The following is a 25,499-nucleotide window of genomic DNA, read 5'->3' on the forward strand; positions in this document are numbered from 1 at the left end:
GTTATATTATACATTCAAAATGCCCCCCACTACGTGAACATAAGGAACAACGGCAATGTACACGTTGTTTCTATCCAGCTGGAAGGCAGACGTATCAAGTGCTGCTATTGCGGCACTGATCGTCATATGTCTAAGAGCTGTGAGAACATTTTTGTTAGAGTGGTGGAAGGGATAAAGCTTAGAGATGGAAAATACATGGCTGATGGACGGAAAAGGTAAGGGAGGACAGGAAGGAAATTATAAGAGACTGTAGCATCAGATACTATCAGAACTGGGACAATCTGTTGTTCCAGGAAGAACACGATAAGATCACAAACGAAAGAGCCCGAATTGGTAGAATGAAAAGGTCTAATGAACAAGGAGAGGAAATGGTGTTTATAAAAAGAAAGCGACCACGTGGGGAGAAGCAAAGGAATGATGAAAGACCAGAAATAAATGAAGGGAATATTATAGAAAGGTTTAAGTTCGAGTTCAAGAAACTGACAGTGCCTCTGAATTTTCATAAAACGTGTTGATTTTGATGTATTCATAATTTTTCTTGCTCTTTATTATCTACACACTTTGTATTTTATTTGAGCACTAAGTAACTCACCGAAACATTTCTTTTGTTCTTTCTTTATCAACAGGGGAAACAATCAAGTTAACTGTACGGAGTTTAGGTAGCTGGAGTTGTATACCTTTACATTTGAACTAACAAAACTAATATTAATCTAAACATTTTTGTTTTCAATGACACTAAATTGCAATCCTTGCAAACAATTTCCATGTTTTTTATTTCTACTAAGCTAATAGTTTTCCATAGGCCTTCAAGCCATGGCAAACTTTTTCTTTAAGGTTAAACTGGAGGGTCACAAAGGCCCCCACAATGAAGAACTTAATGCAAATCGAATTGTAGAGATTACTATAATTCATGGGAGATGGCTGACGACGATCAGCAACGCCGAATTCAAGAAACAATTCGCTTCGTTGGCCGGTCTCCAGGAGACTGACATCTCACATGTTTACACAAATGGCGTACCAGGAGTCTGGTACGCTGTTCTAAAGTCTGCCAAACAATACGAACGCCTGGCTGCCACTGAACTGAACTTCCAGGCCACCCTCGGCTCAGAGGCCACCCAGCGCCTTTTCAAGCTGTCGGTGACCCACCTGGACAAGAAAGATCATACAAGGGGGACCCTAAGAGGGGTACCCTACTACTATACTAGGAAAATGGTGGAAAAGGTTTTGGAGCCATTGTGTGACCCGAAACACAAACCCAAAGTTTTTAAAATTGAAAAAGAAAATGGCACTGCTTATAACCTGATATTTAAGCCCAAAGATGGGGTGAAAGGCCTCCCACACTTCTTGGAGATTGAGAACGGGGAGTACGAGCCGGTGGTCGCAATCTTGCAAATAAAGGACAGGCGAATGATTTGCCCCCAATGCCTAACAGACCGTCATTTCCCAGGATTGTGCCACCAGCTGTACTACCGTTATATGGATGGCATTAGAAAGAAAGACAACAAATATGAGGTAATTCAGGACTGGGGAGAGGAAGACAGAGAGACACAGAGGATCAGATTGGAGAAGGACAGGGGAGCGATGGATCGATGGGACGAGGAGGGAAGAGTGGCAAGAAGCACCAGCGAGTCCCGAGGTTTGAAGAGGGGAGTGGAAGGGGAGGCAGCATTGAGGACACACCTCATTATGTTAACATTAATAACAACGGCAAGCATCACCCCGTCTCAGTCCAGCTCGAGGGCAGACGCATCTTGTGCTGATATTGCGGCACTAACTGTCACATGTCCAGAAGCTGTGAAAACATCCTTGTCAGAGTGGTAGATGGCATCAAGATTAGAGAAGGGAAATTTCTGGTGGACAGTCAGTGGACAGTCAGTGGACAGAAAGAACAAGGGAGGACATAAAGGAAACCATTAGGGACTGCGGAAAAAAATATTTCCAAAATTGGGATAACCTGCTTTTCCAAGAAGAAGAGGACCGCATTGCAAGTGAAAGAGCCAGATTAAGTAGAATGAGGAAGTCAGCAGAACAGGGAGAGGAAAGAGTTATAATTAAAAGGAAAAGACCACGAGGAGGGAATAAAGTAATGGAGGACGTTTCAGGTATAGTTGAAAATAAACAATGAGGAAATAAACCCGGAAGATGCCCCTCTACCAGCGGAGGTGGAGGAGGTGGCAGCTCCGACCGACGTCACAGAAGACTCGGAATCGGAAGCAGCGATTACTATTTTGTTAAATAATAAAACAACAGTAAATCATCAGCAGGGGAAACAACCAAGTTAATACTATAACGGTTAGGGAAATGGAGTTGTATACTTTTTATGTTTTTACAGTATTTATATTATTAAAAAAACTGTAAAATACAAAAACAATAATAATAAGTACAAATGTATGCAGGACATTTGCTGGAGGGGTAGGAAGACGTGTTTCCGGTAGACAACTTCTGTCTCTCTTGAAAGGGATAGTGTTTTCTGTGATTTCGTTTTCTTTTACGGATTAATTATTTTCATCGGTGGAATGCATCCCACACATTTTTCAAGTTTACTGTAAGCTTTTTTTATTCTTTTCACTTTTGAGTTTTGATGATGGCCAGGCAGGCCCTAACACCAATCATGGAGGGTTATCTTTCTAGCGGTCGAAAACGAAACTTTCCAGGTAAGAAAGCATTATCCTAGACCCTAACAGGTTATTACAGATGCGACGGTAGTGGCGGGAATGCCACATGAGACATTCGGCAGACCTTTTGTGACATGAACCAGAGTTCCCTTGACAGAGGTCACACGAGTTTTTAACTACGGTGACGTAAAGATATGGTGCGTTACCCTTGCGTCGAACAGTTGGTATCAGAAACTACACATGGTAGAGCATAGCAAACGAAGAACGGAGGGATCGGCCATGTGTAGATTCCACATATTTCTAAAGATTCAAACGATGCATGTAGACACGAAAGGGGTAGGGCATAATCAGATGGGTTCAACCAGGCTATACCGAGGAAGAATTTTAAAACCTGACAGATCAAGGCAATGCAACAAATTTCTCCATGAAGACAGATCGCAAACTTGAAAAATTGCCATACTACCTCTCAATCAAAAACAAAGATGGGGTAATAATAGTGGCTGTTCTATTCGAAGGCAGGTGATCCGCGGCAGTGTGATAATCTGTATTGTAGGGTGGTACACAGACACATGCCTGAACAGAATAGTAGAAATTACTATTGTACAAGGCCGAAGGCTCACAACAATCAGCAATGCTGAGTTTAAAAAACAATTTGCATCCTTGGCCGGTCTACAAGAGACAGACATTGCCCATGTGTATACCAATGGCGTACCAGGGATCTGGTATGCTGTTTTGAAATCGGCTAAGCAGTATGAACGTCTGGCTGCCACAGAGCTAAGTTTCCAGGCTACCCTAGGTTCAGAGGCTACCCAGCGCCTTTTTAAGTTAGCAGTTACACACCTGGACAAAAAGGATCACACAATGGGGACCCTTAGAGGTGTACCTTATTATTACACCAAAGAAATGGTGGAGAACCTACTAGAACCCTTGTGTGACGCCTAACACAAACCAAAGGTGTTCAAGATCGATAAAGAAAACGGAACGGCGTACAATATTATAATTAAGCCTAGGGATGGAGTCAAAAACCTCCCTCACTGTATTGAAATTGAAAATGGGGAATATGAGCCGGTGATAACAATATTGCAGATCAAGGACAGGAGGATGATTTGCCCCCAGTGTCTAACGGACCGACACTTTCCGGGATTGTTTCACCAGCTCTATTACCGTTACATAGACGGAATTAGAAAGAAAGACGGAAGATATGAGGCAATTCAGGACTGGGGGGACGAGTATAAAAGAAAACAGAAAAACAAGCTGGAAAAGGACAGAGGAGCTATGGACCGATGGGAAGAGGAGGGAAGGGGTGCTAGGAGCACAAGTGAATCAAGGGGATTGAAGTGGGGAGTGGAGAAGGAAGCTACAGGTTTCTCTCACCCGTCATTCCAGCCTCGTCTGGAGGAGAAACCCGTATTCATTTTCGGCCCTACGACCATTGTGCCACCACCACCTAAGAAACATGCAATCACCAACCCAACGACCGAACAAGAACACCATCTTATGCAAGCAAAGTAAAAGAACGTTTACTTTACTCATGTGATATTGCAAAACATATGAGTCTTGGAGAGACCAAAGCCATGTACCTAACATGCTTTGGGATTGCTCCATATTTTGCCTCGCTTTTGGAGAAAAAACCCATGACCAGCCATTTGTTTTGCTGTTCGATGAGTCGTTAAACAAAGAAATTCAGAGGAAACAGCTCGACCTTCATATTAGATTGTGGGATTTAAACAAGGTTACTACTAGGTATTTTACTTCGGATTTTCTTGGATATTCTTGTTCACCTGATGGTTTTGAGACATTCACTGCAAAAGTGAATGGAAAAATTGGATTAAAAAACTTAGTGCAACTTGCAATGGATGGTGCCAATGCCAACTGGGCAATCTTCAAGCGCTTACAAGATAAGGTTGCAAATGATTTTGGTACTAAAATGACTGACATTGGTTCATGTGGCCTGCACACGTTGCACAACAATTTTAGAGCTGCCATTCACAGCACCGGTTGGGGGTTGTCACAGAAACTGTCAGGGTTACACTAATTGTTTAAAGACACGCCAGTACGAAGAGAGGACTACGAAAGAGTAACTGGCCAGACAGTCTATTCTTTGCTTTCTTGTGGCCATAGGTGGTTAGCAAATATTGCTGCTCTTGAGATTTATGACAGCATTAAGTGTTACATAGCCAAAGTGGAGAAAAAGGAAGTCAAGAACCATGCCACCAAGTCATACGATACTGTAAAGGGGTGGGTGAGAGACCCATTTGGCAGGGCAAAAATGTCATTCGTTGTTAGTGTGGCAAAACCAGTTGAAACTTGCTTTGAAAAATATCAGGTAGACAAGCCAATGTTGCCCTACATTTCTCAAGATCTGGAGAGGCTGGTGAGGAGTCTTATGTGTAGGTACATTAAGAAGGATATTTTAGACAGTGCAGCATCCATAGAAAAGCTGCTGCTTCTGGATAGGAAAATAGATTCAAATCTAAAATTGTACTCAAAAATTGATTTAGGTTTTGCCACAGAAGAAGAGCTGAAGAAGTTGAAAAAAACTGCAACACAACCATCTTCGCTAGGGCAGCACTCATTAATAGGTATATATATTACCCAAAATCTTTGTAGCCACGAGGGGAGAACAAAAGAAATGAAGAAATAAGCCCAGAAGATGTCCCTCTACCGGTGGAGGAGGAGGCATCTCTGACCATTAACAGAGATGACTGAATAAAGGGTATTCACTACCCAAAAACGGTGGAAGTTGAAATAACTGATGCCACCATAATAGCCGGAATGCCGGCAGAGTTATTTAAAAGACAGTTCATAGCTCTAACCAAGATACCTCACACTGAGGTGACCAAAGTGTACAATTATGGAGACATCCGTAAATGGTAAGTCTCCATTGAATCAAACCAAGTGTATAACAAGCTTCATACGACGGAGCATGGCACCCGCAGGTCATACGGTGCAAGAACCGACAGGTTCATCATTTTCATGCTGTCATGCATCCATGTCGACAAGAAAGGAGAGAAGGGCATTGTACGTTGGATCCCACCAGGATATAAGGAAGGGGACTCGGTGGATCTACTCAAAAAGGTGGCAAAACCAGACACCACTCCTTATGTCAGGATGAGTGAATTGGGTAATTCAGGGAAAAAGGGAAGACATCCCTCATTATTTCACCCTGACAAACAGGGAACCTTAACACCTGATAGCTCTACAAATTGAAGATATATGAAAACATAGTATTTTACGCCACACAGAAGAACACGCAACTGGCAATCCTTAGTATAGACCAGCAGAAAGCTTTCGATGGAGTAGATCAGACTTGGTTAATGCAAACAATAGATGCATACAACTTAGGGCCCTATTTTAAATCATGGATCAACATCATATACACCTTTTGATCAACAATGCAGTCACCTAAGCTATACAAATACAAGTCAGACAAGGCTGTCCGCTATCCCCACTAGTAAATATCCTTAGCATAGAACCCATGTTAGAAAGTTTCATTTCAATTTCAAGAGAGACAACTCTGTCTCTCTTGAATTGCGTTTGTTTTTTTGGATTATCTTGCTTTGGTTCGTATTGATGTATTTAAGTTACTGTTTCGTTTTCCCCTTTTTGTGATTTCTGTTGTATGTGCCGGTCTTTTTCCTTGTACAACATGCGCTCTTGGAGGGAATGAACGGAATTTATTTCGATGTACAGGAGGCTGTGTTCGAGGTAGGAACACATCCTCCCCAAACCTTGGAAGAAAACATACATGTTACCATTGTGGCTGGAATGCCCCATGCAATTTTCCGAAGGAAGTTTTCCCGTTTGGCCAATGTGCCCGAAACTGTGATTGTTAAAGTATACAACTACGGTGACGTAAAAAAATGGTTTGTAACCTTGAGATCAATTGGATTCTACAGAAAAATGAATATGATGGAGTACGGCAACCTCTAAAACTAACGACCTCAGCCTAAGTGTAGAAATGAGTGACAGCGCACAATCAAAAAGGAAAGAGGAAGACAGCCCCACAGACACAAAACAAACAGTAAAAATTCTAAAAACTACAAAACCAACATTCAACGAAAGAAATTGCAGATTTTGCACCCAGGAATTCAATGGTTGGGAAGAAACGAAGAACCACGAGGAGGAAGTGCATGCGAAACTCTTAAAGTGTTACAAGTGCAAGTATTCGTTCTACGACATACACAGTCACTTTATAAAAAACCATCCGGCAGAGACAATATACTCCTGCCACTACTGTAGCCTGCGCCTCCCTTTGGAGGGTATACAGGTACACACGGAGTGCCACCATCCGTCACCCAAATAACAGGGTGCACCATTTTGATCTGTTATCTGAGCAGCAGAAAGAAGATGTACGAAACATAAGAAATCATCATCAATAACACGTTTCAGGAGGGAAATAAAACGACAAGCAAGGTTAAAATAACACATTATAGACGTTTTGTATAAGACACATAACAACTTGTATTATATGTATATACTCTTATGCAAAAAAAAAAGTTGTGTAAGCATTCTGCTTACAAATATTAAAAAACAACGAAAAACTTGTTCAGGAAAAATCACAAAACATCTACTAAAAGTGAGTGCAAAAACTCTCAACCCCATTATTAAAAAAAAGAAAGAAAAAAAGTTTTCAAGTTTTGTTTTCTATTGGATATATATATGTTCTAAAAGCACTTTTCAGCGCTATATTGTTTATTCTATTCTCATCGTGAGGATTCTGTGGTTTGTTTATTTTTTTTCAAGAGAGACAACTCGTCTCTTTTGAATTGTGAAAGTTTTTCCTGGATTAACTCGCTTGATTTTTTTTGGATTCGTTTTTGACTTTGTTTTTCTTTGTTGGATTTTGTTTCGATCTCTCCATGGTCAATATGCACTCATGGATGGATTAAACGGAATGTGCAGGAGGATGTGTTCCAGGTAGGAACACATCCTCCAAACACACTAGAAGTGAATATTATCGATGCCACAATCGTGGTTGGTATGCCGCACGACATGTTTCGCAGGCAGCTTGCTATGCTAACAAGAGTACACGCGGCGGAAATCGCTAAAGTTTACAATTATGGTGACATTAAGCAGTGGTATGTCACCCTGCAATCTACCACATTGTACAAAAACATGAACATGAAGGATTACGGAAGTCGTCGCCTAGAAAGTTCATCATCGGCAAGATTTCAGATATTTCAAATCCAAACACTGCATGCAGATAAGAAAGGGAAGAAGGGGATCATTAGATGGATCCCAGCAGGATACAAGGAGGAGGATCTGATGACTGCCCTGAAGAAACTGTGCAAGCCCGGGACGGAGCCGTGTGTGCAGATGATAGATGAGGGCAACTCAGCTAAATTCATGCTAACACCAAAAGGCACCATCGATGAATTCCCTCACTATCTCAGGCTATGGAAAGAGGAGGCTCCGTACAACTTGAGGGAAGGAGGTCTCTGTGTTGCAACACAGACAGACATATGCCTAAGCAGTGTGTGAACCTGTACTGCCGAATCGTGGATGGGGTGCAATTGAAAGAGGGGAAATACAAAGCTTTAGAACCATGGACAGAGCATGACAGAGAGGATATGCTGAGAAACATACAGGAGAGAGGCATACGCTACTACCTGGGGGTGGGACGATAAATGGATGCTTCAGCATGAGGAGGATGAAGAAGAAAGTGAAAAACTGCAGGAAAGAAACAGGGCTAGGGAAGAAATGGAAGATGAGGGAGGAAGACGTTCGAGAAAAAGGCCAAGGAAAGAGGATGCAAACAGGCAGGAAGAAACCCCGACTCCAACTCCAGAGCAAATACCTTTGCGGGAGGAACGTTCAAACTCAAAGGCTATTGGAACGGAAAGGGACCCCCTTCCCCCAGTTGGGGAAGAAAGTAAGGAAAGCAATCCAGAAACCGACAAGTTAGATGGGAGGGAAACCGTGGAGGGGGAGGAAGACACAGAAAATGGAGGCAGGCAGGACAAGCCAGAAGAGGGGGAAATGGACACCCTGTCCCCCATGCTGAATGAGGACACAATAAGCGACATGGATGATACATCAGAAGAGGGGGAGATATCGGACTCGGATTGCACTGTAACAGCCATAGAGGATGCTTCTACAGTCAACCAAGTGCCGCACCCATACGTGACGCCAACCCGGGGTGAACCCCCAAAATTAGTAAAAAAAAAAAGAAGAAAAGCCCGGAATACAATCCCAGAACCCCGTCACCTCCAGCCCCAAAATGGAAACTATAAATGGGAAGGTTGATCATTACAACACTAAACATCAAAGGAGCGGGGGGAAAGACAGTCCCAAACTCTACACGCGGGTCAAAAAGGAAAAAAAGGTATAATCAGATGGGTACCAGCTGGTTATAAAGAAGAAGATTTGTTAACACCTTAAAGAAGATGAGTAAACCCGGGACGGAACCAAGCCTGCAATTGATAGATGAAGGGAATGCAGCTAGATTTATGATAACACCTAAGGGTACTACTGAGGAATTCCCTCATTACCTTCGATTATGGAAGGGAGAGGAGACCCACCTTTGCTACATACAGCTCGATGGAAGAAAGGCCCGATGCTGCTACTGCAACACAGATAGGCACACGCCTAAACAATGTGTAAACCTCTACTGCAGAATAGTAGACGGTATACAGTTGAGAGAGGGGGTTTATAAAGCCGTGGAACCTTGCGATGAACGGGATAGAGAGGAAATGAGAGGGGAAATACAGCAAAAAGGCATTCGTCATTTCCTGAACTGGGATGACAAATGGCTGTTCCATCCTGATGAGGAGGAAGATGAATGTGGGAAACAACAGGAAACGAACATGGCTAGGGAAGAGAGGGAGGAGGAGGATGAGGAAGGAAGGCGCTCAAGAAAAAGGCCAAGAAAAGATGGGGGAAGTAGGGGAGAAGAAACCCCGGACGTAATCCTACAACAAACACCTGTGACTGAGGAAAGGGAACCCCGGGCCCCAGTGGCGGAGGAGAATAGGCAAAACAAGGGGAAGGATGGGGAAGAAAAGGAGGGGAAAAGCACGGAAAAGGAAGTTAAACAGGCCGCTGAGAGGGAGATAGGGAACACAGAGAGGGGTGCCGAGATGGAGGAAATTCCCCCCAACTCAGTGGCAGAAGAAAGTGAAACGGAAAAACGGACAGAGGACAGGACAAATGTGGAAGAAGCTATGAGTGAGGAAAACGATTTAATTATAGATGAGATGCAAAGCGAAACAGAAGAAAGTGGTACGGGCTCCCTCTCTCAATCAAATACGAACATTTTAAGTGACCATGAAAATACTACGGACGAAGACTCAGACTGCACGGTAACGGGCATTGGGGTAGAGGCACAGGCCCCCCAAACCAACCCGAAACCGAAACCAAGCAGGGAAAAAAGGAAAAAAAAAACGCCTGAGTGCAACCCCAGAACACCGTCACCTCCACTGCCCCCACTGCCAAGCTGGAAATTTTAAATAGGAAGGCTTAACATGACAACACTAAATATTAAAGGTGCAGGGGGAAAGACAGTCCCCCTGCTACACACACTAGAATTATACAAAACTGACATATTATTACTACAAGAAACGAACTTTGCAAACACTCAACAAGCACAAGCATTTTGCAAAACATTAGACATTAATAATGCAGTACACAGTCTAGGACAAAATTGCAGAGGAACCAGCATATTAAACATCTCAAATAAATATACCCTACAAGACATGAAATCAGACGACGGAAGACTAACCAGTGCTACAATAACAGACAACATATCAACGACAACGATAATTAACATCTACGCTCCGACACGCAAACAAGAACAAAAAACTTTTTATAGAAACCTACATAGGAAAATAAACACAGACTTCAAGGACAAAGACATTATACTATCAGGCGACTTTAACATGGTTTTAGAACAAAAAGACATGACGGGACCCTCACGGACAACGAAACGAAGAATCACGGCAGACAGAGTACAGATAGAGACATTGACAGACATTATTGGCACGAAACGACTAAAAGACGCCTATACACTGACAATATACAGAGACAATGAAGTATCACACCATAATACTACACACTACAGCGCAGCTAGACTTGACAGAATCTACGTACGCGACAACATCAAAGTAGCCAATATTAAACACATTGTGCAAACACTAACGTATACAGACCACAAAGGAAATACCATGTACATCGCTGTTTATTCTCTAAATCAAAATTGATTGTATTATATTAGAATTAGTCTATATGCTAATTAGTGTAAGGATAGTGTGCAGGAGTGACAGTAGAGTGACTGTTTTCTCCGCTTATTCTCCCCCCTCCCCATTTTTTAACACCCCGCCCCGCCTTGTGATAAATGAACACAAGATTATGGGGGACAATCCATCTCATTCCTAGGAGGAAGAATTACCCTTCCCCCCCCCCCCCCTCATGTAAAATCTCCTTTGATAACAATGGCCACACCCCCGTTCTAAGGAAATATTATGTAAATTGCTGTTTATTTTCTAAATCAAATTTGATTGTAATACATTATAGTAAGGCTATATGCTAAATAGTGCAAGGACAGCGTGCAGGTGAGGAGTAAAACGACCGATTTTACGCATAATCCCCCCCCCTCTCACAACTCGCTCCACCTTGTGACAGACACAAGAACATGGGAGATAATCCACCTCATCCCTATTAAGAAGAATTGCATCCACCCCCCATGTCAAACCCTCCTTGTGAAAACAATGTTTATAATGCCCCCTTTTTTTTGGGCATATCTCGCTTATGGCGAACATTTTCTGTATTAAGTTTTTTGGTTTAGGGAATATCATGTAAAATGCTGTCATTTTATTTTCTAATTTAAAACCTGATGGTATTACATTGTAACAAGTCTACACATCAAGTGTATATATGTGTAAAAGTATTACACGGTACATTTTACTTTATTTTACTATTTATGGCTTTGACTGTTGTAAAAATGCCAATAAAGTCTTGTATAAACACACCAAGCTGAAAACAACGGAGACAAATGGTAAGAAAGGACAAACGAAGGACACAGCACAGAAGACGTGACAAAACTCGACTTTAGGCTAGACACACCTGTGAAAAGGTGAACGACAGTGACCGACATGTACTAAAGACTTACAGAGGACACGGCCTTAGAAACCATGTGGCGACCGACAGAAGACTGGTCAAAGGGAGACAACAAATAAAATACACACATTAATTAAACACTAGGAAAAGTTACATCCCTTGACGTTCAGGCAGGTAAAACATCGGAGTAGACACAACACTTCACCCAGCCCAACACTCTAAGCAAAGCAAATGAACTTTCCCCCCCCCCCCCCCCTCCGACCTTTGTTATTATTTTCATCCGTGATATTAAGCTACAGTACAAGTATAGAAATACTACGGAAGCTACATTTATGATTACCCTTTTTGTTTAAATATATATTATACATTATGTTCCTTTGGTTTGACAACCACACTTTTTTTGTTTGTTTCAAATGTAAACAAAGCTTTTAACAACCTCAAAACTTGCAGGAAATTTTGTACAATGAACTCATGTCATATTATGAAAAATTGTGTATATATATTATGTAAAATATGTTGCTGTCATTGTACTTGTTATAAAGTGGCAATAAAGACTTTAAAAAAAAAAGTATCTGTTATGGATCTACATGGATCTTAGCCTTTTGGTTGGTCAGTCCTTTTTAGGGCTGGCTGCCGGGGTCGAGAGGCGGTCAATCTACCTACTCAAACTCATCAAGCAATCAATTGCAACTCTCGCCAACAATCGCTGTGGGGTTGCGCCCACACATCCTGTCTCTCTTGAAATTTTCGGAGTATTTTCTGTGTTATTTCCCTTTTTTGTGGTACGTTTTATTTATTTTTCTTCTCGACTTACTTTATGCTCTTATGAGCAAAGATTTTCTCCCATGGCGAGTCCCTTTTACAAGGTGACTGTAACTGGCACAAAGGCCCTCACAATCTGGAGACCAACCCAGACAGAACTGTACAAATCCAAATCATACAAGGTCGCTGGTTAACAACCATGTCTAACCAAGAGTTCAAAAAACAGTTTGCTGCATTAGTGGAGGAACAAGAAGTAGAAATCCCACACGTATATACCAATGGCTCCCCAGGCGTATGGTATGCGGTCATCAAGTCCGTAAAGCTCTATAACCGTTTAGTGGCAACGGAGCTCTCCTACAAGCCAAAGATGGGGACGGAGGCCACACAACGCCTGTACAAAGTGCAAGTATCCCACCTCGACAAACAGGGACACATTAAGGGGGTTTTGAGGGGCATCCCATTTTATTACACATCACAAATGGTAGAGGAGGTACTCAAACCTTTGTGTGAAGATGACCAGCCACCAAAAATCTTTCCAATTGAAAAGGAAAATGGAACAGCGTATAACTTTGTTCTTAAATCTAAGGTTGAGGAAGAGAACCTGCCCCACTTTTTAGAGTTAGAAAGTGAAGGATACGATTCAGTTATCGCCATACTCCAACTGAAAGAAAGAAGAATGCTGTGCCCGACGTGCCTTACAGATAGGCACTACCCTGGACTTTGCCGTCAATTGTACTATCGTTTCATGGACGGCATTGTGAAAAGTGACGGTAAGTTCACAGCAATCCCTGAATGGGGAGAAGAAGAGAGAAAGAAACAAAAAGCAGAACTGGATGAGAACAGGTCCGTCATAGACAAGTGGGATGAAGAAGGAGGAAAAACGAAGGTTCCAGAATCAAGAGGGATGAAGAGGGGGAAGGACGGGAGAACCCCCGAACTACCTCAGACGACGTTCCAGCATCGACCGGAGGGAGGCCCCGGTTATGTCTTCGCACAACAGCATTTGTCCTCACCACCGCCAAAGCGACATGCAACAGACAGTGAGCAACCCACAAACAGGGACAAACTCAAGGTAACAAACGAAACCCACATTAACAACCAACCAACGGTCAGTGAGCAACCCACATATGCGGACAAACTGAAGGAACCGAAGGAAACCCACATCACCAACCAACCGCCTAGTAAGCAGAGAACGCCAGCCAAACTCGAAGGCTCGGAGTCCGGGGAGGAGGTATTCCCAGTAGACAGTAGTGACAGTGAGAGCCCATTAGGGGAATCTTCTGAAGATGAATTGATGGATCGTGAACCAAGCACAGGGAAATCAATACCAACAGTACAGTCCAGCGCATCATGTGACGTAAGTAACATTTTTAACGTTGGCTTGTTCCACAGCGCTAGTCACTCGCCCAGCGCCATATTCGTTTTTCGCATTCGTTAGTGAATCAAAGCGGTGTTTATCAAAGTTTCAAGGACTTTTTTTGTGTTCCATCTATAAATGTTGTTAAACAGCACTTTTTAGTGCTATGTGTATTTCTTTTGGATTATTTTTCTTTCTCAACGTGAGGACTTGTGTGGTTTTTTTCTCCCATTCGAGAGAGACAACTGTTTGTCTCTCTTGAAAGTTCAGAAAGGGCGAGAGAAAGCCATAAGGCAAAAGAGTACACTTTCACAGTTCAGAAGGGAAAGAAGTAGTCAATTAAGAATGTAAAAAAAAAAAAAAAAAAAAAGATATTTAAATTATTTTTCTTCAAGTTATTTCATATGGATATATATATGTTTTAAAAGCACTTTTCAGCGCTAGTTTTGTTTTATTTTGTTCTCATCGTGAGGATTCAGTGGTTTGTTCTTTTCAAGGGATTTGGGATTTTTTTTTATTTATCTGTGTTATTTCCCTTTGTGTGTTGAACTTTAACTGTGTAATTGTGTACGGTACATTTTATTTTTCTTATTTCTATAACTTATATGCTCTTATGAGCTAATGTTGATATGGCCAGTCTCTTCTATAAAAGTGACGGTCAGCGGGCACAAAGGCCCTCACAACCTAGAAGCATACACCGACAGAACGGTACAGATCCAGATCATTAATGGCCGCTGGCTAACGACATTGACAAATCAGGAATTTAAAAAACAGTTCGCTGCATTAGTAGGGGAGCAAGAGACGGAAATCCAACATGTCTACACCAATGGCTCCCCAGGAGTTTGGTATGCTGTAATCAAATCCGCCAAACTTTATAACCGACTAGTCGCAACAGAGCTGACGTACAAACCCAAGATGGGGTCAGATGCTACACAGCGCATTTACAAAGTGCAGGTGACCCACCTCGACAAAAAGGGACACAGAGGGGTCCTGAGGGGCATCCCCTTCTATTATACAACGAAAATGGTGGAGGAAGCCCTCACACCTCTATGTGAGGAGGACCAACCACCAAAGATCTTCCCCATAGAAAAAGAGAATGGGACAGCTTATAACGTGGTCTTTAAACCCAATGTTGAGGAGGAGAGCCTTCCACACTTCCTGGAGTTAGGGTGTGAAGGCTACGAGTCAGTTGTAGCCATACTATAGTTGAAAGAGCGGAGAATGCTCTGCCCGACATGCCTTACAGACAGGCATTATCCGGGCCTCTGTCGGCAAATTTATTACAGATTCGTGGACGGTGTTGTTAAAAGGGACGGAAAGTACGAAGCGATCCCTGAATGGGAGGAGGAGAGAAAAAAAAAAAAAAGCTAGATTGGAAGAAAACAGGTCAGTCTTAGACAAGTGGGATGAGGAAGGAGGAAGAACAAAAGCCACGGAATCAAGGGGGATGAAGAGGGGAAAGAATGGGGCAAACCCCAGGTCTACCACAGATGATGTTCCAGAATCGACCGGAGGGTGGCCCCGAGTTCGTCTTTGACCAAAAGCTTTTGTCCTCACTACCTACAAAGCGAGCTGCAACGAACAGCGAACAACCCACACATGCGGACAAAATCAAAGGAACCAACGAAACCCACATCGACAAACATCCAGCGGTCAGTGGAAAAATTACATATGCAGATAAACTTAAGGAAACGAAAGACTCCCATATCAACAACCAACCGCCTAATGAGAAGAGCAAGTCAACCAAACTCGATGGCTCGGAGTCCGAGGAGCAGGCTCTCCAAGTCGACACCAGTGGCAGTGACAGCTCATTAGAAGAAATCTCAGAAGATGAATTGGCGGAACGTATACCAAAAGGAGGGAGAGCAAAAGTACCACCAGTACTGTCCATCGCAGCATTTGCTGTACATTATGCACAGGCACAAGGACCAAAAACAGAAGAAACAAAAGTAATGTATGTCTCCCCTTCTTAATCAAACTCATAAATGGCTACACACACAAATATAAAGACTGATATCTCACATGTGTACAATAATGGCGTGCCAGGGATCTGGTACGCTGTTTTAAAATCAGCTAAACAGTATGAACGCCTGGCTGCCACTGAACTGAACTTCCAGGCCACCCTGGGCTCAGAGGCCACCCAGCGCCTTTTCAAGTTGTCAGTCACTCACCTAGATAAAAAGGACCATACAAGGGGGGACCCTAAGAGGAGTACCCTATTATTATACCAAAGAAATGGTTGAAAAGTTATTGGAACCATTGTGCGACCCAAAGCACAAGCCAAAAATCTTTAAAATAGACAAGGAGAACGGCACGGCCTATAATATAATAATTAAGCCCAGGGATGGGGTTAAAGGCCACCCCCACTTTCTTGAGATCGAAAACGGGGAATATGAGCCGGTGGTTGCAATCCTGCAGATAAAGGACAGGCGGATGATTTGCCCCCAGTGTCTAACAGACAGACACTTTACAGGATTGTGCCACCAGCTTTATTATCGCTACATGGACGGTATTAGAAAGAAAGAGAATAAATATGAGGCAATCCAAGACTGGGGGGGGAGGAAGACAGGAAGAGGCAGAAGAATAGGCTGGAAAAGGACAGGGGAGCTATGGATCGCTGGGACATCTTTTGGTAGCTCTAGCCCTGCCTTTTCCTTCTTAGTCTTCAATGCAATCGGACGTGTTTTCTCTGTTCTTCTTGAAATTTTCATTGGATTATAGTTTAATTTGATTACTGTGTTTTCTTTTGGACTCCTGTGCTTCAATTGACTATTGTGTTTCTGTGGATTACTGTGTGTGTGTGTATTTTTCATTTGGATGCATTTGTTTTAGTTTAATTGGTTTTTCTTGTATTATTCCCCGTGATATTCTTGTGGGATTCAAACTATGTAAGTACTTTTTAACATTTTGTAAAGGTTTCTCTAAGGAAAACATTCAGGAGGTTGATGGGGAAATGCTTTCACTTTTGAGCTTTGATGATGGCCAAGCAGGCCTTAACACCAATCATGAAGGGTTATCTTTCTAGCGGTCGAGGACGAAACTTTCCAGGTAAGAAAGCATTATCCTAGACCCTAACAGGTTATTACAGATGCGACGGTAGTGGCGGGAATGCCACATGAGACATTCGGTAGACATTTTGTGACATGAGCCAGAGTTCCCTTGACAGAGGTCACACGAGTTTTTAACTACGGTGACGTAAAGATATGGTGCGTTACCCTTGCGTCGAACAGTTGGTATCAGAAACTACACATGGTGGAGCATAGTAAACGAAGAAAGGAGGGATCGGCCATGTGTAGATTCCACATATTTCTAAAGATTCAAACGATGCATGTAGACGAGAAAGGGGTAGGGCATAGTCAGATGGGTTCAACCAGGCTATACCGAGGAAGAATTTTAAAACCTGACAGACCAAGGCAATGCAACAAATTTCTCCATGAAGACAGATCGCAAACTTGAAAATTTGCCATACTACCTCTCAATTAAAAACAAAGATGGGGCAAATTGTGGCTGTTCTATTCGAAAGCAGATGATCCGCGGCAGTGTGATAATCTGTATTGTAGGGTGGTACACAGACACATGCCAGAACAGAATAGTAGAAATTACTATTTGACAAGGCCGATGGCAATGTTAAAAGTTTTTCAAAGGAGAACACCGAACCTGTAATTCAGGAGGTGGATGGGGGTAACGCCTACAAGTTTTGCTTTACCCCTAAAGGGAAAATTGAGGACATACCCCACTATGTAAACCTAATTTATGATGGCAAATATCACCCCGCCTCGGTACAGCTCGAGGGCAGACGAATCTTGTGCTGCCACTGCGGCACGGACCGTCACATGCCCAAGAGCTGTGATAATATTTTTGTCAGAGTTGTGGACGGTGTGAAATACAGAGAGGGGAAATACCTGGTGGATAACCAGTGGACGGAATAAGATAGGGAGGAGAGAAAAGAGGCAATCAGGGAAAGTGGGATTAAATTTTATCTCAATTGGGATAACCAACTGTTCCCTGAAGAGCAGAAGAAAATTGACGATGAGAGAGCCAGAGCTATGAGGATGAGGAAGTCTGTGGGAGAGGAAAGGGTGATAATTAAAAGAAAAAGGTCAAAAGGAGCAAGTAAAGCAAGTGAAGAAGTGTCAGTGAACGTAGACGTAGAAATCAACACGGTAGAATTGAATCAAGAAGAATAGAATCCAGAAGATGCCCCTCTACCAGCAGAGGTGGGGGATGTGGCAGTTCCGCCAGATGACTCGCTAGACGACTCGGAATCAGAGCCCGAGTTGATTATTGACATCGATGCGGAAGTCGCATCACCCAAAACGCCGACGACAAAAGACACTGAAAGGGAGGCAAGCTCATACAACCAGGATGAGGACATATTGAATCTTTTAAAGGGAAAAGAAGAAAGGGATATTAACGAGAAGGGAAATGATACAGGAAAAAATCAAACAGGACAATTAGTTTCTTTAGAATCAATATGGGAAGTCTCAAACTCCTTACCATCAACATAAAAGGGGCGGGCATGAAAGCAGCCCCCCTAACCAAAACCATTAAAGCTCATCAAGTAGACATAATACTTTTACAGGAAGCAAATTTTTACTCCATACAGCAAGCCCAAACCTTTTGCAATGCATTAAATATTAAAAACGCCGCACATAGCTTAGGACACCACTGTAGGGGAACTAGCATCCTCAACATGTCAAATAAATATTCAATACAAAATACGAGGACTGACAAACAAGGTAGACTAACGACTGTCGACATTACGGACAACGACTCAACGACTACATTGATTAACTTATACGCCCCTACCCGTAGAGCAGAACAAAAAACCTTCTACCATAATTTACTTAAGCAGGTAAATACAGATTTTAAAGACAGAAACATCATCCTGGCAGGGGATTTCAACATGGTTTTGAGCATGAAAGACATAACCGGATCTTCACGCACGGTTCAAAGACGACTGACAGCCGACAAAGAACAGATCGAGACACTGACTAACATCATCCAGTCGAAGCAACTGAAAGACGCCTACACTTACACAAATGACAAAGACGGAGGCATGACTCACTATAGCACATCACAGCATAGCGCGGCCAGGCTGGACAGAATCTACGTCCACGTAGACTCCCAAATCATCCAATGCAAACACCTATCTAGCACGCTTACTTATACAGACCACAAAGGAACTCTAGTGCAGATAGATACCACACCCAACATCAAGAAAACACACGCATACTGGAAATTTAACAACACACTTTTAGACAATGAATGGTATACAGCAGAAATCAAAAGTATAATAAAAGAATACACCCTCTCGATCCCGAACAAATACATTTTAGAACACTGGGAGGATCTGAAACATGTTATAACAAAAACCACAAAGAGAATGGCCAGGCTGATAAATTTGGATAGGAAAAGGAAAGAGAAACTTTTAGAATCCGAATTAACTACACTCATTCTAAACAAAGAACCTCAGGATAAAATAGATGATACTCAAAATCAGCTAGACGAAATTCAAGAGCACAAGTATAAAGGAGCACTAGTCAGGAGCAGAGTGGACATACTGGAAGCTGAACATCCATCACATCACAGCAACATTCTAGAACAAATACAAGCGCACAGTAAACGCATAAAAAGTGTAACACAGGAAGATGGTACAGAGGCCACGGACACTGAAACAATACAGACCTGCTTCCTAGACTACTATCGAAAACTATTCGAAAAAGAAGACACCGACTATAACACACAAGACAAATACCTAACTTTCGCACGTAGACTAGACGACACAGACAGAGACAACCTGAATAACCCAATCACCAATACCGAAATAGCCAAGACAATAGACAACTTAAAATTAAACAAAGCTCCCGGACCGGACGGACTAACTAATGAATTTTACAAGGCCTTCAAAAACGACTTACTACCAATAATGCTGGCGACTTACCAAGACATTCACGACAGAGAGTACTGCGCGACTGACTTCAACAGAGCTTTTGTGACCCTTATCCCTAAACAGAACGCGGACAAAACTAAAGTGACAGGCTACAGACCCATCTCCCTTTTAAATAGCGACTATAAAATACTGACCAAAACCCTTGTTAAGAAAATAGAACCCCACATCGACAAAATCATCCACACTGACCAACAATACAGCACCCCTGGTAGAAATATACAAAATCACACACACCTAATTAGAGACATTATATACTACAGCACACAGAAAAACACCCAGGTGGCCATTTTAAGCATCGATCAACAAAAGGCATTTGATCAAGTTGATCACACCTGGATCAAAAAATGCTTAGATGCATATAATTTAGGCAGCTACCTCAAAAGCTGGATAACCACTCTATACAAAACGCACACAGTCATCTGATAATAAACAACACCCTTACAGACCCTGTCGTCATAAATAAATCAGTGAGACAAGGATGCCCAATGTCCCCGCTCCTCTACATCTTGAGTGTTGAGCCCCTTCTGGAATCAATAAGGCAAGATAACAAAGTCAAAGGATTACAATTACCAAACTCTGTACCAAAGAAAACCCTGGCTTATGCCGACGATACCATCTTTCTAGTTCAATCAGATAAAGAAATTAAAATAGTCATGGACTCCTTCACAGATTTCGGTAAAGCCAGCGGTGGGAAAATTAATACACAGAAATCCAGGATAATGGGAGTCGGCAAATGGGCTGGAAGGAAAAACTATAACATGCCCGTTATAGTGACTGATAAACTCAAACTTTATGGCGTAATATACACAGACAACCCGACGACAGAAAACAGAGACACATGGACAAATCTGACGGACAAAATCAACCACACACTAAACAAATACCAAAATTGCAACACAACAATATTCACTAGGGCAGCCATAGTCAACAGATTTGTTATCCCTAAAATAATCTATATCGCAACAAACAGTACTGTACCCAACATTTTCATCAAGAAAACAAACAAAAGCATTAGGGATTTCATTTTCAAAGGCACAATCAGAAACATTAACCATCAAACGTTAATACAAAACAAATTAAACGGAGGTATAGGTCTGCATGACATAAACACAAAAATAAACGCCTTTAGAATCAAACACCTAGACAGAATCAGACTAGAAGCACACTACCACCCTTTAGCAATTTATTACATAGGACTTAGAATAAACACGATTCTAAAGGCAAACAACACTACACCTCACTACGGGGGAGTAGATATAGAAGGCTTCTATAAAGAAGTTTTAAAACTTTTCAAGACAAACAAACACATCATAGGAGAGAAGACCAAGAAAATCTACAATACTTTAGTCGAGCGGCAACTTCAGCCCCTGCAGAATAGAATCAAATGGGCAAAAGAGTTTAACACAGTAGACATTAGTGACACATTCAAAAACCTACACAACAGAAATAACACACACAAAGAAAAAGAAATAGGATACAGGCTCATCTATAACACTACACCCATTTCCAGAAATACCAAAGCAAATACGAACAATAAAATAACTTGTCAAATGTGCAGACAAAATCTACAAGAAACAGAAAAACACATATACCTAGAATGCCCAACACTACTAAAAGTCAGACAAACCCTAGGATCAATCCTAGAAACCCCCAATATAGATGCTTTAAACAAAGCAATCACCTTAAATTACTTACAGAAATCCAACAATAAAACAGACAATGACAATAAAATCACCGCTACAGCTATTTTTAGACAGACTGTATGGACCACGAGAAACAAGAGTAAATTTGAATCAAAGACGTACAGCGACACGGACATAGATAACATATTTCGAGCAGTAGTCGCCAAAAGACTTGGTGACATAATTACAACCTAAGTATCTTCCCCCCCCCCCTCTACACTAATCTCATTCCTTTAATGTTTAGGTTTGAGTAGGGGACACAGGAAATGAATGTCAATAACCTCTTATTGATGATGTTTATAATTTTATTTTAATTATAAACTTTTTTGTCTCATGCTGGTATATACAACCAGTATTCTCTCTGAAACGGGGAAACCCACACAAGTCTTATTTGTTTTTCACTATTTCTCCAGCTACAGGGGAATTAATCAAGCCTATAGTGAGTTATTTATACTGCATGCAGTTATTTATCCTTTTCCCACTTAAATCACAACCAACAACACTAATTATAACCCCAACTAACACATTTTCAGCAATTATGGTCTCTTACTGTTGACTACAAATTGCTAAGGTTTTCTTTTGTCGCTATCTAACCTATTTTCGATAACTAACATGTTTCACTTATTTCAACTTACTTTGTTGACTACAAATTGCCAATGTTTTCTTTTGTCGCTATTTAACCTATTTTCGATAACTAACATGTTTTCTAATACTTCAACTAATTTAAACTTATTCATATCATGATATCTCGGTAAATGTTATTTAGAATAGTGACGTGGTCTTTGGAGGGGAGACAACCAAATAAATACTGTACATGTTAGGAAATTTGAGTTGCGTACCTTTATCTACAGCTCACAAAATTACCTAAATCACAAGTAAGGGAGATAACCTATTTAATACTACAGGTTCTAAGGAAATGGAGTTATTTACCTTGATATCACTCTTGTTTACTAATGATATAAAATACGTTGCAATGTTATTTAATTTCATAACTCACACTTTATTTACATGTTTTAATTAACTTCGAATTTTATTTGAATTGTTACCTTTTCAAATTTTGAATACTGTTAATAAATTGAACAAATAAAAAGTACAAACAAAAAAAAAATAATAAAAGAAGATAGAAGACTGTTTGCAGATGATAGGTACAAATGCAAGTGTGAATGGTTTTAATTATTTAAAAAAGTGTAGAATTAACAGGGTTACTTCCCCCGGCAAACTCAAGTTATTTGCATCGCTGTGACGTAATATGGGTAGAAAATACGTCACATCGCGTGCAGACATCTTTTGGTAGCTCTAGTCACGCCACTTTTCTCTAAGTTTTCATTGCATGCGGTCGCTATTTTCTCAGTGTGATTAATATGTGTATTCTTTGGATGTGTTTTTAAGTGTTTTCATTTGGATTAATTAATTTATTTTTCTATTGGATATTCTGTGTTATGTGTGTTTTCTCAATATGTAAGTACTTTATTTAATTCTGTTATATATTAAACATTTAAAAAAAAACAATGTCACAAGATTCCCCTCTACGGATGACCAGGAATGGCATCTTGCTGAGTTTAAAAAACAATTTGCATCCTTGGCCGGTCTACAAGAGACAGACATTGCCCATGTGTATACCATTGGCGTACCAGGGATCTGGTATGCTGTTTAGAAATCAGCTAAACAATATGAACGTCTGGCTGCCACAGAGCTAAGTTTCCAGGCTACCCTAGGTTCAGAGGCTACCCAACGCCTTTTTAAGTTAGCAGTTACACACCTGGACAAAAAGGATCACAAGGGGGACCCTTAGCGGTGTACCTTATTATTACACGAAAGAAATGGTGGAGAACCTACTAGAACCCTTGTGTGACGCCAAACACAAACCAAAGGTGTTCAAGATCGATAAAGAAAATGGAACGGCGTACAATATTATAATTAAGCCCAGGGATGGAGCTAAAATAATACAGGGCAGGTGGTTAACGACTATGTCTAACCAAGACTTCAGGAAGCAATTTGCAGCTCTAGCAGAAGTACAAGAGGTGGAAATACAACCGTTTGGTGGCGACGGAGCTCACCCACAAGGCAAAGATGGGGACGGAAAACACTCAACGCCTGTTCAGAGTACAGGTATCACACCTAGACAAACAGGGACACATCAGGGGGGTTTTGATGGGCATCCCCTTCTACTACACTTCACAAATGGTGGAAGAAGCACTCAAACCCTTGTGTGAAGGTGACCAGCTACCAAAAGTCTTCCCTATTGAAAAAGAGAATGGAACGGCGTACAACTTTGTACTCAAATCAAAGATTGAGAAGGAGAACCTACCATACTTTTTAGAGCTAGAAAGCGAAGGCTATGAATCAGTAACTGTCATACTTCAACTGAAGGAGAGAAGAATGCGTTGCCCGACATGCCTAACGGACAGGCATTATCCAGGTCTTTGCCGTCAAGTATACTATCGATATATGGACGGTATCGTTAAGAGAGATGGTAAATACGAAGCAATCCCTGACTGGGGGGAGGAGGAAAAGAAAAAACAGAGCGAGACTAGATGAAAACAGATCAGCACTGGATAATTGGGATGCAGAAGGAGGGAAATCTAAGACTCCTGAATCAAGAAACTTGAAGAGAGGGATGGATGGCAAGTCCCTAGGTTCTGCACCTCAGCGCTAAGATCAAAGTGATAGTTAAAGTTTTTCAAATTGGATTATTATTATTATATGTTCTACAAGCACTTTTTAGCGCTATTTTGTTTTATTGGATTTGTGTAGTTTTTTTCTCTCCGTGAGGATCCAGAGTGTGTTTTTCTTTTTCAAGGGAGACAACTGTCTCCTTTGGAATTCTGGATTTAATTGTGTTTTTTCCTTTTCATGTAACTTTAATATGTAAGTACTTTTTTCATTTCTTCAAAATGTTTACCTCGAGGAAAGACATTTTCCTAGAGGTGGATGAGGGGGACAATTTCCCCAAATCAATACACTACCCTAACACACTAGAAGTAGAAATCCTAGACGCTACGATGATAGCGGGAATGCCAACGGAGATATTCAAAAGGCAGTTCTCGGCCTTGACCAGAACACCCATCAGTGAACTCAAAGAAGTGTACAATTACGGCGATGTCAAGCGCTGGTATGTATCAGTAAGCTCAAAAAAGATCTTCAATGAACTACACATGACAGAACACGGATGTAGAAGACTACCAAGTAGTAGAACAGGTTCCTCATATTTATGATTGCAGTAACCCAGGTGGAAAAAAGTGGTGCAAAAGGGATGCTCAGGTGGATACCACCAGGCTATGAAGATAAAGATTTAGTAGAGCTGTTGAAAAAAATTGCCAAACCGAACACCACGCCTAGCGTAAAAAGAATCGCAGGGGAAAGTCTCGCAAAATTCACCCTAGTCCCCAAGGCAGCACGGGAGGAGGTTCCACACTATCTAACCCTAAGGCAACGTGAGCCTAAACATCTAATAGCCATCCAATTGGAAGGCCGTAGATCCATATGTTGTCTCTGCGGTACAGATCGCCACATGCCCCGGCAATGTGAAAATCTGTACTGCAGAGTGGTGGACGGGGTCAAGATCATTAAGGGACAATACGTCGCCCAGGATGGTCTCAGTGATGAGGACAGAGAGACCAGAAGAGAGGTTATCAGAGAAAGAGGGATACGCAGTTTTCTAAATTGGGACGCAACGCCCTTCCGCACGGAAGAGGTAACAGTTGAACATATTGAACAAAGAATTGCAGCACGGGAAAGTGAGGAGAACGAAGACATGAAAAGAGGCGCAAGAAAAAGAACTATGGATGAGAATGGAGAACCGGTGATCAAATCACAAAGGCAGAGCAAAGAAGCCGAGGACAAAGACAAAATGGATAAGGTAAAAGAAGACGGAAAAGAAACAACAGAAGGAGCAGGGAAACCGAAAGAGGGCGCAGATATAGGGAAAACACCTGGAAAGGAGACTGAGGTGAGGACAGAAATCATGGAGACAGTTGTAGAGGTGGAGAAAGCACCTCCCCTCCCAACCATACAAGAAAATTTAGAAAGTATAGGGACAGAAAACACAGAGACAGTTGTCGAGGTGGAGAATA

At 41.7% G+C, this 25,499-nt stretch overlaps 2 protein-coding genes across 2 annotated transcripts; both read left to right on the top strand.

The window, feature by feature from the left end:
• The first annotated feature begins 8,249 nt into the window (after positions 1–8,249).
• LOC131955398 (protein lin-25-like) lies at positions 8,250–8,864 on the top strand. The gene has a single exon (XM_059319524.1). It carries the CDS (start codon positions 8,250–8,252, stop codon positions 8,862–8,864), a length of 615 nt encoding a protein of 204 aa, XP_059175507.1.
• A 140-nt stretch (positions 8,865–9,004) lies between these two features.
• LOC131955399 (myb-like protein X) lies at positions 9,005–10,066 on the top strand. Its single transcript, XM_059319525.1, has one exon. It carries the CDS (start codon positions 9,005–9,007, stop codon positions 10,064–10,066), a length of 1,062 nt encoding a protein of 353 aa, XP_059175508.1.
• Positions 10,067–25,499: the final 15,433 nt, after the last annotated feature.

The sequence above is a fragment of the Physella acuta genome, unplaced genomic scaffold (assembly GCF_028476545.2).
Source record: "Physella acuta isolate Inbredline_101_S28 unplaced genomic scaffold, ASM2847654v3 ptg001065l, whole genome shotgun sequence".
Lineage (NCBI taxonomy): Eukaryota > Metazoa > Mollusca > Gastropoda > Physidae > Physella > Physella acuta.